The sequence below is a fragment of the Asterias amurensis genome, chromosome 18, assembly GCF_032118995.1.
Source record: "Asterias amurensis chromosome 18, ASM3211899v1".
NCBI classification, from domain to species: domain Eukaryota; kingdom Metazoa; phylum Echinodermata; class Asteroidea; order Forcipulatida; family Asteriidae; genus Asterias; species Asterias amurensis.
The window spans coordinates 5031243-5046120 of NC_092665.1; the positions used below are offsets into that span (position 1 = coordinate 5031243).

The window sequence follows — 14878 nt, forward strand, 5'->3', positions numbered from 1 at the left end:
AAACAGTTTTAACACTCCTAAGGCGTTCTCATTTAATTGCTTTAAAAAAAAACATTAATTTTTTTCATTTACCGATTTAGTTCAGCAAACTTACACTATTATTCAGTTAATCAACTAATGTGCAGTTTGATCTAATCTGATACCTTACGGGCGAATACATAATAAAAGGAGAGGATCAACTGACAAATGATCAACCCTACCAGCTACGAAAACACAATTGCTATAAATGTTGTTATTCTTACAATTTTTACAGATGAAGATTACGTTAGGAGTGGCCATTGTTTTGGCTTTTATGCAAGTTCAGTTCCTGGTGGCTACAGCAGCAGTTTCACCCGATTCGGGAATGACGTGTAACTCCTGCTGCCAGGGCCCAGCCGGTATACCGGGAATCCCTGGATCTAATGGGAACCATGGTCAAGGACTTGTAGGCCCCAGAGGTGATGCTGGCTCTCCGGGTGAGGTAGGTCAACCCGGGGTTAAAGGAGACAAGGGGTCAGATGGACTGATTGGTGAGCCAGGCGCTAAAGGGGAACACGGACTGAAGGGAGAGCAAGGAGTCGGTCTACCAGGAAAACAAGGACCTCAAGGTCTGCCTGGGATGAATGGTTTGAAGGGGGAGAGAGGTGAACCTGGACCAGCTGGACAGACCGGTGAAGCAGGTGAATGTAGCACGCGACGGTCCGCCTTCACTGCAGTGAGAAATACCGCCTTCAGTCCTCCATCCCCATGGAATCGTCTGCCCTTTGAAGAGTTATTGTTTTCAGAGGAAGGGACTGATTTCAACTTGAATAACGGCACGTTTACGTGTAATGTGCCTGGTGTATACGTATTGATGTTCTCAGTCCAGAAATCATCAAGTGGGCCTTACCTATGGGTCAAGCTGATGAAGAACGGCGGTAACACCATTGTAATAGGGGGTGTACGCGATGCAGATTATCATCAAATGAGCAACAGTGCAGTGATTCCCCTGCACTACGGAGATCAAGTTCACTTAGCTGTAAGCGGTTCAGTATATAGTAGCTCTAACTATTACACGTCATTCACTGGATTCCTGCTGTACGAAATCTAAATCGAACATAAAAACACACGGAAACGTTTAAATGTTTTAGACAACGATTTAAATAAACTAATATGCAACTATATAGTTTTTACAGATATAATAATAATGAGTTAATCGTGGAAAATCGAACGTGTGTTTAGATGAATCGATTAAAATTACTTTATTATTAATTGTTTTTTTATTTGCAGGACAATAAGTATGGAAAAGGCGTTTCATTTGAACACTTGACTTTGCAAACGTGTATTGTGACAAAAACTTTCAACGTGTTTTTGTCACGTAAACAGTGCTATAAATATTCGTTCATCTCTTTTTTGAGTTTTTTGGGAAAGTTTGAAATTTCTGCAGCCTGTAATTCCGTCCGAGGGTGCAATGATGAGTCCTTGAAACGACTCTACAACTTTCATTTTCCATAAAATGCAAAATGAAACTACGCAACAAAAAGCTTACAGTTTATAAAACAGTACTTAAAAACAACTGTAACTTCAGATTCCTTGATACAGACTTAGACCAATAATTCATTGTGGCTGCCGATTGTGCCGGCAATTTTAATTGAAACATGTTAAATTGGTGGAAAAAGCTGTACCCTGTTGATGCAACAAAGAACAAATAATTCACAAAACAACTGGTAACTATTATCTTCTGATGATATCAAAGTTAATAACCAATACTTATTATAGTAAACTAATGATAACTTGTGATCGAAAGGACACAGCGTTGTAAAGTTACCGGAAGACGTTTCCTTTGTGTCTTCTTTTCCCGAACACGTCTCGATATGGTGAAACATTTAATACTTCCTCGTAGTTTTGCGTTTGTTCGTTTTAACATGAGAGAGCACTTTCTTTTTAATGCAGATGAAACATTGGGTTTCATTTTGAACCACCTTTGTATAAAACATGTGATGATGTCACAATATTATATCAAAGAGGGGATGTACATTTCGGTACAGCGATTGCTTTAACCGTCAAAATGAAAATGAAACCAATCTTGCTATAAAAAGGTATACTAACAAAATACACCATCTAAGTGTGAACTTGGAAAATATAGTTTTCCTCACTTTCAGAATACGAGCTAGTTACACAATATTGCATTTTATCTTGATCTCTCTTACTACAGAAACGTGTCGTTGACAGTAAAATTAAAGAATAACGTTAAAGGTAGTTCAAAAACATTGTTAGTGTTTGCAATAACCTTAGATCAATAAAGTATTAATTGATACATATATTTCTACGAAGCATTTTTTTCTGAATAAACTATTATACATTTAGTTTAAAAGAAGTTAATATTATATGACACTAAGTTTTAGAAATAGGCAGGTGTCGCTAGAATGATTTAAATACATTGAACGAAAAAACATTGACGCCGTATCAGTTGATTGTTTTGGTTTTGAATATTGAATGGGTATATTTAAACACCATTAATTGTAAATACGTTTTACATTTTAAAATATTGTTCCAAGCGATAACAATTGGTTGACTCAAAAAAAAAAAAAGCACCCTAGCAAGTAAACAATTAAGGGAAGCGTTCCACCATCTTTAAACGGTTTAAGTTTAATGTAACTCAGTGGACACTGTGTTTTGTGTCCTTCTACAAAAAGTATCCGAACCCTTAAATTTGAAATCATCAGACTCAAGCTGCTATGTCAAATAGTTCAGAGCACGCGTTTGGGTGTAGCTCAATGGTTTATTCACGAGGGAATTTCTATACAACATCTTCTCTGCACCTATTAGTAATGTTTACCGTTATTCTCTTTTATTCTGAGAAATTCAAATTGAACTGTCTCTCTTTTTATAGACCAGTAGTGACCCTCATGAATGATATAAGTTGAATAAGCTCATCAGCCCCTTTCAGTGATGCTAGGTGAGACCGGTGGGTTTGAGCAAATCGGTCCCAAATCGGTCTTTTTCTCAATTGTTAGCCAAACATAACCTGTGTGCATGCATGACACGATGATGTTTGAAAAACACAGTAAGCGGAAAATGGTGATCATAAGCGCAGAGTTTGGTGGTTAAGAGATCGTGAAATCAAATCGTACTAGATCAAACATCAAACCACCGACCCAAAAAAAAATAAAAAATTGTAATTAATTAACCACGTGGCCCATATTTGCATATTTAATTGTACAAGGGGACAAAGTTGTGGGAACTTCCTGTTGATGCTGACATCATGAGAACATCAGCATAAGTATTGGAATTGCACTACCTATTGAACCACTTGTAGTGTTCAAGGAGTCCAACACGTCAGTCTAGAGTCCAACTCTGATTGTATAAATCAATTCAGGCATCATCTTCAATTTAATTTTATGCAACAAGCAAACTTATAAATTTTCTGATTTTATTTCAAAGGGTAACATAAATGGCTGTTAGCAAATGGTTTCCAACAAAAACTACATGGTGTACGTGCACAATATTCTTACTGGCCTCAAGCATTTACCTCTAGATAATAAATCAAGCATTCAGTTCAAAATGAAAAAAGTTGGTTATTGCCACATTATTCAGCGAACCATGAATCATACACAGCTACTATTGTATTTTCTATTGGGTGTTTTAATTGTATGGATTTTAATATGTTTTCTTTTAATTGTTCAGCGCCCAGGAGCATGTTTACGTGGATAGGCGCTATATAAATTTTCAGTATTATTATTATTATTATTATTATTATTATTATTATTATTATTATTATTATTATTATTACTATTCACAAGAAAATCTATGTGTGGAGGGTAACAGACAGCACACAATGGACCAAAAGTGCAATCGTCAGCCGTTGAAGTTTATTATACATGGGGCTGATGATGATCAAAAGGATAACAGTTTTTTATCGGCACATTGTTCAGCGAACCATGAATCATACACAGCTACTATCCACAAGAAAATCTATGCGTGGAGGGTGACAGACAGCACACAATGGAACCGGAGTTTAACAATGACAATACCAAAAGTGCAATCGTAAGCCGTTGAAGTTTATTATACATGGGGCTGATGGTGATCAAAAGGATAAAAGTCTGCTGTCGATACAACCGCCCACTTATATTCAACGGACCATGAATCACGGACCATATGCACAAAATAAAATATTCAAAAGAATATCCATATAATAGATTTGTCTGGTGTATAAACTGATGTCCCAGCCATGGGATTTTCGTGTGTTTTTGCTAGATTCCTCGCTCCCCAACCAAAGTGACTACAAAACGTATCTAATGGATAACAATGGTATATTTCGACATGGTTTTTTTCCCAGCAAGAGTTGTGGGGCCCAATTTCTCTAGTATTTATTTTGGGTATTTTGTTTATCTGTTTCATTTAAATATATGGTTAAGTTTTATTTTACGCTAACTGTTTTTGTGTTTCTTCTTCCTGTTATTTTGAATTGTTTTGCCGCTACATAAGATTACACCCACTAAATAGAATTGCTTACATTGCTTTCTTCGTTAGAAAAAAAGGGGGGGGGGGGGGTCCGTACTCGTTAAGGTTTGCTTTTTATGGGCCCCTCCATCCCCTACATGTGTTTTGCATTGTTTTTTAGTTTTTGTTTTCTATTATTGTACGATTGCATTTGCTTGTAATAAATTATTTATTACCTTCTGTGTAGACTAAGCAAGTCTCGCGCGTATTTGAACTTGCGGGACCATTATGTTCCAAACCTTGTGGAGTTTTACGAGGGACATTTTGTTTCGTCCATTATTTTAGTTTAACGTAGTTTATGACCATGAATATTATAAATATTGTTGGAAATGTTATACTAGTTAACAAAACGTATACAAGTAAAATCCTTTCAACAAAAGAAATCCTACTTTCGGGATGTCGACTTCCCGAGATAAATTATCACAGGAAGACGACATCCTAATTTTAGGGTGTCGACTTCCCGAGATAAATTATCACAGCAAGACGACATCCTACTTTTGGGATATCGACATTCCGAGATAAATTATCACAGGAAGACGACATTCTTCTTTTAGAATGTCGACTTCCCGAGATAAATTATCACAGGAAGATGACAACTGACGTTTAGGATGTCGACATACCGAGATAAATTATCACAGCAAGACGACATCCTACTTTTAGGATGTCGACATCCCGAGATAAATTATCACAGCAAGACGACCTCCTACTTTTAGGATGTCGACATCCCGAGATAAATTATCACAGGAAGACGACATCCTACTTTTAGGATGTCGACATTCCGAGATAAATTATCACAGGAAGACGACATTCTTCTTTAAGAATGTCGACTGTTTGTAGGGATAAGACTCCTTGGGGATAGGAGAAAAATCTGGAAAACCGTGACCTCAATTTGACCTCTACTTCCGGGTCAACCGGAAGTGGGACCATATCTCAAGAACTACTCAACCGATTTTCAATTTGTTTTCACTTACAGACTCCTTGACATTAATATTGACTGTGAAAACTCGTGACCCCATGTTGGCCTCTACGTCCGGGTGAACCGGAAATGGGACCGTACGCCAAGTACTATACAACCGATTTTCAATCCTGTTTGTTCAGTTTTATCCTCCTAAGGCATTAAAAATAAACTTTGAAAATACATGACCCCAAGTTGACCTCTACTTCCGGGTCAACCAGAAGTGGCACCATATCTCAAGAACTACACAACCGATTTTCTAACTTTTTTCAGTTACAGACTCCTTGGGCGTTAGAGATTAGCCTTAGGTTACCGTGACCCGATGAAGTGGCACCGTAACTCAAGGCACTGTACAGTATTTATCAAACTTTTTTTCAGTTATAGACTCCTTGGTAATGTTAACACATAATCAAAGCAAAAGAACACTGAACAGCTTTGTGTTTGTTCACAAACACCTAATGTCTAGTTATTATTAGCTGTTCCGACCTACCGTCGGAACAGGTATTGTTTTCGTCGAGATTTTTATTATTAGCTGTTCCGACCTACGTCGGAACAGGTATTGTTTTATTATTATTATTGTATTATTATTATTATTATTATTATTATTATTATTATTATTATTATTATTATTATTATTATTATTATTATTATTATTATTATTATTATTATTATTATTATTATTATTATTATTATTATTATTATTATTATTATTATTATTATTATTATTATTATTATTATTATTATTATTATTATTATTATTATTATTATTAATATTATTATTATTATAATTATTGTTATTGTTATTGTTATTGTTATCGTCGTCGTCGTCGTCGTCGTCATCGTCGTCGTCGTCGTCGTCGTCGTCGTCGTCGTCGTCGTCGTCGTCGTCGTCGTCGTCGTCGTCGTCGTTGTTGTTGTTATTATTTGTTTCCACCTAAAACCCCATAGCATTTGTACACGTTTTTTCTTAAAGCCCAATCTCCTAAACCATAAAATCAAGAGAATTAAATCATATATCAAATTGAAGCTTAGAACATAAGCTTTACTCTTAAAAAATGTGAAAAATCTTAATTCATTATGCACATAAGTCATCCGCACTCGTACCACTAACCGCATGCGGAGGCCGTCAGGCCGACAGCCTTGTCGGGTATGTAACTTCCGGGTTTAATGTGTTGTATTGAAAAATTTCCACAAGTGGGAAAAAATGGAGGGGCTTTCGGATACGCTAGTATGCAGCCCATGAATATGTATATCTTTCGTCAGACCTATCAGACAACACAGGATGTGAGGCAAATGAATTATTCATTTTGACGTCCAATCACGCACTTCCCTTATCACGACCTTTGGACCCTATCATGCGTCCGTGGTTGTGGTGTGTGATGTAAACATGTCTCGTCTTTCGCGGGCATTATGGTAATGAGCTGACCGTGGGAACTCTTCGCTTATTATAGTAATGAGGTCAGTGGCTTCAACACAAACCCTACAAGGCTGTCGGCCTGACGGCCTCCCCATGCGGATAGTGTACGGGGCATCGTGTCGTGCGATGTTACGCACAGTGAATATGGCTGGGTTTTTATACAGCGGTGGTTTTTTTTTCGGAGTGAATAATTCGACTGCCTTGAGCAAGGCTAATATTATACAGACACCACACACGCTCCTGCATGCTGGATCGGAACATCTGGAGAAACATCACTGGGCAGGCTCGAGCTTCCACATGGCGCTCGACTTGATGTTGGTTTATTCAATGATATCATTGTATCAAAGGAATCACTGGATCTGAACAGCAGGTACCTGTCTTAATCCTTGCGGATAAAGACAGGGTCGTCTGCAATTTATGGGTGCGTTCGTTTAGCTTCCCTTGGTCGACCCCGGTCTGCCCCCGGTACGTTCGAATAGTTTTAATGTCATTCCAGGGTTCACCCGGGTCAGCCCCCAGTGCCCTGCTTGTGGAGTGGGTCAACTTGGGGCGACTCGAGGTGCATGCCGTCACCACGAGAGGGCGAGTTTGATCGTTCGATTAGCTCTTGTCAGGGGCTCACCCGAGTGAGCACCGCGGGGTCGACCAAGGGAAGCTAATCCTTATGTAGCCCGAACGTCTGACGTCATTCTTCGAGGCTCGTGAATAACGCCAGAGACCGGCACCAAAACCGGCGTGTAGTTTCACCTTTGACCTCCCTCATTTCACATAGAGATACTTGAAGACAGGCGGCAGTGCTGCATGTACTGTAGGGGCATGTATCCAATTGAATCGCTGGATCGAGCGGCCGGGACCTGTCTTTATCCTTGCGGATAACAGACAGGGGCCCAGTCTAATCCCTATGTAGACGGAAAACTGTAAGACAATATACGTAGAGGGCGCTGTGGCTCTGTGGTGTTATTTAATTGGGAATACATTTACAAAGCGCCCTCTAATGTACAAATTTATCAAAAATGTACAAAGTGAGGTGTATACAGATCCGAACGTTGGTTGTGTGTGTGCTCGCGAACACCGTTTTCTTGGAAACCAGGGGACGAGAATTACAAAGCGCCCTCTTTTGCTTTATTTACTACAAACGTACAGTGTGCGGTGTTGTAACCCAGACTACAATCCCGGCCATATCTCTTTGGAGATAGCAGGGGCAGGGGAGAAAATGTTTATTGTCAGTGGGAAGTGGACAGGGAAAAGTTTTATTTAATGTAAGAATGGGTGACCCAAGCATTTCGGCCGGGATTGTAGGCCCCGTTGTCGGAGGAACACAACTCGTCTTATTTGACTGGCGACCGAACATGTTGTTTTATTTTTGCTTCCGAAAAACTGCAAGCGAACGAAGTGACCTGGCTCTCCTGCCTTCCCCAGGCTGGTATGGGCCGCGGTTAACGAAGAGCAGGAGTGCTAATGATATTTCCTCGGAGATTCTGATATCAAACGGTTTGAAGCAGATTGAACCAAAAGAGGGTACTGAACAAGGGTGCTTTCAGAAGAAACGACAAGAGGAGGAAACTATCTCCAAGGGACAAAATTTCCTGCCACTACAAGGGCCACGCGCAATTCTCCAGGACTAGGCGCCCGGATGGGTTGCCGGCGTCTCAGTGAAATCAATGCTGCCGGAGATTCTTTCCCCTGTTTTGGAAACTAACATGGGCTGAGTGAGGGTGAATCAACAGAGGGCGCTATCACAAGTAGTTTGTAACAATTTTGGGAGAACATAATCTCCTGACACACCTGCCCAAAATGGGGACAGAATCTCCGGGGACAGATTTCCATTAAAAACACCGGCCCAAAGCGGAATCCTGCGTTACGTGTTAAACAATCAAAATGACTTCAATCTCATCCAAAAGTTGTAAAATAGCAAATACATTTTGTTCGCAGTGTGTTCATTTGATTTTTGTTGTTGCTCCATTTAACATTCTTGTTTCCCAAAAAGCATTTTATTTTTGTACGTTTCATTGGTAGTAGACTCCGAGAAAACAAAGGATACGATTGAAAATCAGTTTAAAATTACCCTTTAAGGGCAAAGGCAGGACACATTAGGTAACTTTCAAGCACTAGTCACGTCTTTCCACTTGGTGTATCTCAACATATTCTTAAATTAACAAACCCGTGAACATTAATTTGAGCTCAATTGGTCGTCGAAGTTGCGAGAGAATAATGGGAAGACACCCCTTGTCGCACAAGTTGTGTGCTTTCAGATGCCTTGAATTTGAGACCTCAACAATTCCAGAAAGTACTTCTTCTCAAAAACTAGTTTTCTTCAGAGAGAGCCGTTACTCACTCACAATTTGTTTTATACTATTAACATCTATCCATTGCTCATTACCAAGTAAGGTTTTTATGCTTTAATACAATTATTTGTTGAATTTTGAAAGGCATTAGAAAATGCTTCAAAACAACAGAATTTAGCCATTAACTTATGGTTTGTTGTAACGTACCCCAGAAAAGGTGTCTTCAAATAAAAATCCTCAGTTTGTTGAAAGAAAAAGCTTGACTTGAGTAGTAAAACGTTCGTGTAATGTAGACCTAAGCAATACACAACTGACCTAATGTTGCTTTATGTGCTTGCAAATTAGCCTGTTCTGACAAAATACATTAATATTGACAGTGTATTTTCTTTTTATTTGACCTCGTTTGATGTAACAATTTAATTTAAAATTTAATCAATGTCTGTTCAATGATAAAAAGCGAAACTACCGTGGGAGTTTCGAGCCAAGGGGGCAATGATGTGTTATAGAAACAATTAGGTGAATATTTTTGCTCGAATAAGATGAAAATGTTATGTTTATTTAAACAAAACTAACTTCGGTGTGCTAGTGTAGTCAACACATTCACTTTACTTACCAATCGGGCACTTCGAGCCGGATGGTGGCGCATTACTTCTTCCTTTTAATTTGTTTAAGTTTACAGATTTTAGTGATTGGTAACTGTAAATGTAATCATTCGATAAATATGTTCTGGGGATTGATAAAAAGTGATCAGACAGAAACAAAATCACACTACAATTGCACGCACGTTAATCTCCCCAGCTGATGGCTCTGTGGTGCCCGGAAGCTCAGTGGTGACCTTATCATCGTGAGACTTACACGGTCTATTGGAGGGAAATGGTTGATCACCCTGGGGAGCCCCATGTGATCTTGACGTCACATTTGAAATAATATTTACAAACTGGGGGGGGGGTCGAACACACACACTAAGTCCACAATAACATCCGAGTATTATAAATAACGCCCTCTGTTGGTCTAACAATTTGCAGCCTTAGTTTTAACCATGGCTTTAATCTCCTCTAATATTCGGAAAGACGAGTGTCAAAGGTTTCCGATGATACCATAATGTACGTGGGGGTACCGAACGACTACTCTGCGAGGAATACAAATCAGCGATACTTCGCGCTTTGTAGAAATAAAAGGGGCACAAATGAAACAAAAGTACGTTTACTTAACAAAATCATGGTTTTTTTTTATAGCTTCGTGACTAAAATTAAGTTATCTGAATATTGACAATGAAAATATAGATCCTAAAGAAGTAGAACAAAAAACATTGTTACAAAATAAAAACCTCTCCACAACGACCCCTTCCACATAATGAAACCGTCCATTGCACGCTAATGCATTGCGCGAAATTTTACTCATTTTCACAGAGCGGGTCACTGGTCTCTGGCTACCACGGCGAACAATTATATGGACAAGGCAAGGAAACACCAGGGCTACGTTAATATAAAGATCGCAGGTTCATAAATGTCCAAGTAATTTGTTTTTGTGATTTGTTTTCATCAAACATTAAACTAAAATGTATCCAGTCAGTTTCTCATTTAGGCCTGGCGTTCTTTTTTTTTTTTTATCTGTATGATTCAAAAGTGATATTACTGGAAAAAGTCGGTCTGATTTAAGCGGCTGTAAAAAAAGGTTAACAGATGTCATGTTTGTGGTTGTTTGTTTTACTGTTTGCAAACACGATTAAACTATAATATTGGCTGTCTTTGCTATAAACTGGACAAAATACATTCATTGAATTTCTTTTTCAATCTATAAACTTCCGTACGAAAGAAAACAACAGTAAAGCCAAAATGGAATTTGGTCCAGTAGAGGGCGCCCCATTGTGGCAGTTTAACCCGGAAGCATATCTGACCACGTGGGCATTGTAGTGCTGTTCATGTACCCCGTGAAAAAGATGCGACATTGGTCCATTGGCGTAAATAGTGACGTCTTCTCCACCATGAGTCTCTGAATCAATTGGGACAAGCGCTGGATGGTGAAAATCGGCAGCCTCTGCACAAACAAATAATAAAACAATGTTTATCACAACACAAGTAAAATAGTTGGCAAAGGGGCACTTTCCCTTGGCAAAATCGTGTTTGCAATAACTTCCCTGTAACTTTGCAAAGTTATATGTTTAAGATTTAAAATATTTCAAAAAGTCTGTATATACTCGGATTTAATTTTACTGAGTGGTGTACCTGAGTGGTATAAACCAATACTCAAAGTAATCAATTGGAGCTTTACCTGTGTTGGTATCCGTCAGATTCCGTCCCTTCAGGGCCGTTTGCATATGAGAGTGTTGTAAATGGCAAACCGTCATTCATCAGACCTTGACATTTATGCAAAACCATTTTGTTGTAAAGAAACAGTCTCTCTTTAAATTAATTGTATACTATTTTGCATACAAATGAGATTTTGAAAGATATAGCTTTTAATTGTTCAAAGACACTGGCACTATTGGTAATTGTCAGAGACAAAAAAAATATCAAACGTCGAAGTTGCGAGATAATAATGAAAGAAAAACACCCTTGTCACACGAAGTTGTGTGCTTTTAGATGCTTGATTTCGATACATGAAACTCTAAGTCTCAGGTCTCGAAATCAAATTCGTGAAAAATTACTTCTCGAAAACTACGTTACTTCAGAGGGAGCCGTTTCTCACAATTTTTTACACTATCAACAGCTCTCCATTATTTGTTACCAGTATTAAGTAAGGTTTTATGCTAATAATTATTTTGAGTAATTACCAATAACAATAACATAACATAACAATTAATATTTATAAGGCGCTATTCCATCAAGATCATAGCGCACTAGAAAGAAATTAACTTGGAAAAAGGTGAGTCTTAAGGACTTTACGAAAAGCAGACAGAGTATTAGATTCCCTAATGGCAGTTGGGAGATTGTTCCAAATCATGGGCCCAGCCACACTGAAAGCCTTCTGACCTAAAACTTTGTTTGCTCGGGGAACATTAAAGCGATTGATCGAAGAAATCGTGGAGGAGTGTAATGGGACAGTAAAAGTGGTTATAATGAGGTGTAGTTTTGTTAAAGCATAAAAACGAGAAGAGCAATCTTAAAATGGGTTCGTTCTCCAATTGGTAGCCAATGAAGTTCCCTATAAGTGATGGGGTAATAATATGTTCTCTCAAGGGTGTGGAACATACTAAACGAGCTGCACTAGTTTGTAGTCTTTGAAATCTGTCCAATTCATATGACGTTGCACCAAATAAAAGGAGATTGCCATAGTCAATACGAGAGAGGACTAAAGCTCTGACAACATGATGGAGAGTATCCTTATCCAGGTACCGTTTGATTCTCCTTAAGTTACGTAATTGAAAATTTATTGATTGGCAGTGGCTGGAAACTTGCTTGATCATTGTCATATTATGAGAATCAAATTTTATTTATAAGTTGCTGACAGAATCAGTAGGGTCAATCGATGTATCAGTTTTATTTTCATTGAGCTTGAGCTTGTTAGAAGTCATAGTGTCCACTGCCTTTAAAGTTATAATTGTGGATGAAACTTACCTCCTCTGCCGAGTATTGGACTACCACGATCAGCTGCTCCTCCTATAGAGAGTACATGGCTATGGTCGGCAATTACAATAAATAAAGTCTCCATTTCATTGGTCATTGACATCGCCTTGGCTACAGCCTTATCCATTGCAATGGTATCATGCAGGGCGTGGTAGGCTAACCCGTCATGATGCGCATGGTCAATTCGGCCACCTTCGTGTATCAATTCAAGATAGTATGATTTATTTGTGTTTGAATTATTGACATTTTATGAAAAATCTGGTAGTGTGTCTTGTTCGTGAAGAATGTTCACGCTGTCACCATCTTGGTCATGTTCCCTGGGAGAGCACCAACATTTATTATCCCATTCCATAATAGTAATGAATGCTAACATTCATTGCGCAAACATGGCACCAGCCTCAGTTTAGTTACAATGGAATATAAAGTCAAGATGGCCACACCGTGATAAAGGTTTATAATCAAGCTGTCACCATCTCGGTCATGTTCCCTGTTTCCATAACAGTAATGAATGCTAACATTCATTGCGCAAACATGGCACCAGACTATTATTTTGTCCAGCCTCAGTTTTGTTACAATGAGTTTGAATGGAGTAAAATCAAGATGGCCACACCGTGATAAAGCAACATCATAGACGGAGTTTTTGTCTACCAAGATTCGAAAACTAGTATACAAATATTGACTGCTTCGAGTGCTATGGTTAAAACTATGACTCCCGAGGTGATCCCCGGAGCGTTCTATTTTCCCAAGGCGAAGCCGAGGGAAAATAGAACGCTACGGGGATCACCGAGGGAGTCATAGTTTTTAACCATTGCACGAGTAAAAGCGGTCAATATTTGTTTTATAACACCCCAAACATTTCTTAATACTGTACTGTTATTATTAAGTTACATACCTGAATGCTACAATCCACGGACGACGCGAATACAGATTGCAAATACTTTTACTTACTGTGTTGCATGTAATGTCGTGCAATCCGAAGTGGTTACAGACGATTAATTTATCATCCTCGAACACGCAAAGGACGTCTGGGTACTGCACGCCATGTGCTAGTCTGTTGGACTAGCGCATGGCAAACCGACGCTCTATCACACGGCCAAATACTTGCAAGGGGTGTTATAAGAATACATAGATAACAAACGATGGCCCTAGTTTTTAAAAATGTTTGTTTACAACCAAAATACAAGTTTGCAGAAAAGTCTACTTTGGTGACAAAATTTAGTAGGTCGGTTGCATGTTTGCTATATTATTTGCCCGTCCATGCCAACCTGCGTGGTCTTGTTACCAACAATGAAAATACATACAATCTGTGACTGGACAATGGCATCAAAGAGACAATGTAAATACTCCATATAACGAGGTTTCAGATTGTCAATGATTTTCTAAGCCTGAAAAAAAAAGAGGTAGGGCCAATAACGATAACCTCTTGTGAAACAGCAGCAATGACACAAAGGGCTCCTGTGGTCTTGTCCAAGGTCTTTTACGCAAGCACCGGCTCGCTTATACTATGAATTCAAGAACTGCATAGTTACTATACTGCACGGTATATAACATTACTTAATACCGTGGGGTCGAAGCATGGTTTTCGAGGCTGTTGTACCTCATACAACGAGGCTGCAACTAGACCCGGTATCAAGTACTGCTATGTACCGTGCGGTATAGTATCTATGCAGTTCGTGAATTCAGAGCGGGTCGGTGCTAGCGTATAGAGCCTTGGACAAGGCTAGGGCTCATGAAACCAATCAACCAACACTCTACAAAAACCAGAAACCTGTATGTTGTAATAATAACTTACCCTCAACCATAAGGAAGAACCCGTCTTTGTCCTTCTGAAGTATCTCAATGGCCTTTTTTACCATCTCAGACAATGAGGGCTCACCCCCTACGTCATTCATTCGGTTGCCTTCAAATTGCATATGACTGGGCTCAAACAAACCTGAAAGGTAAGCAAACTTATTATAACTGTCAAACAAAAGTTTCAATATTAAATCGTCCTGGCTATAGTTGGAATTATTTTAAAAATGAAATACTTTGAAGCATAACAATTAAATAATGTTGTTAAAATTACAAAGACTAAGTTCCATTCCTCGATAATAAAATGACGGCAATATATTTTGAGAGCATAAATTTTCAAGAGATGTACCTACGTCATGAACTGTTTCTGGTAAGTTACCGACCCGTTTTCGCGTAGCTCTCT

At 38.7% G+C, this 14878-nt stretch overlaps 2 protein-coding genes across 2 annotated transcripts; one reads left to right on the forward strand and one right to left on the reverse strand.

The window, feature by feature from the left end:
* Window positions 1-253: 253 nt before the first annotated feature.
* On the forward strand, window positions 254-1069 carry LOC139951113 (uncharacterized). The gene has a single exon (XM_071949951.1). The coding sequence runs from the start codon at window positions 254-256 to the stop codon at window positions 1067-1069; it is 816 nt and encodes a 271-aa protein (XP_071806052.1).
* A 9126-nt stretch (window positions 1070-10195) lies between these two features.
* On the reverse strand, window positions 10196-14576 carry LOC139950936 (alkaline phosphatase, tissue-nonspecific isozyme-like). Its single transcript, XM_071949772.1, has 4 exons — window positions 14477-14576; window positions 12676-12876; window positions 11016-11155; window positions 10196-10279 (listed from the first exon to the last, which is right to left on the reverse strand). The coding sequence occupies exons 1-4, from the start codon at window positions 14574-14576 to the stop codon at window positions 10196-10198; spliced, it is 525 nt and encodes a 174-aa protein (XP_071805873.1).
* Between the last annotated feature and the right edge of the window lie 302 nt (window positions 14577-14878).

Excerpts from the sequence above, each read along its gene's own strand:
- LOC139951113 (XM_071949951.1), top strand. The coding sequence starts at position 254 with ATGAAGATTACGTTAGGAGTGGCCATTGTTTTGGCTTTTATGCAAGTT.
- LOC139950936 (XM_071949772.1), bottom strand. The coding sequence starts at position 14,576 with ATGAATGACGTAGGGGGTGAGCCCTCATTGTCTGAGATGGTAAAAAAG. Across the intron at positions 11,156-12,675 it reads TCCAATACTCGGCAGAGGAG|AGGCTGCCGATTTTCACCAT; the intron begins GTAAGTTTCATC and ends TTGTTTGTGCAG. Across the intron at positions 10,280-11,015 it reads AGCACTACAATGCCCACGTG|CGCGAAGTATCGCTGATTTG; the intron begins GTCAGATATGCT and ends ATTTCTACAAAG.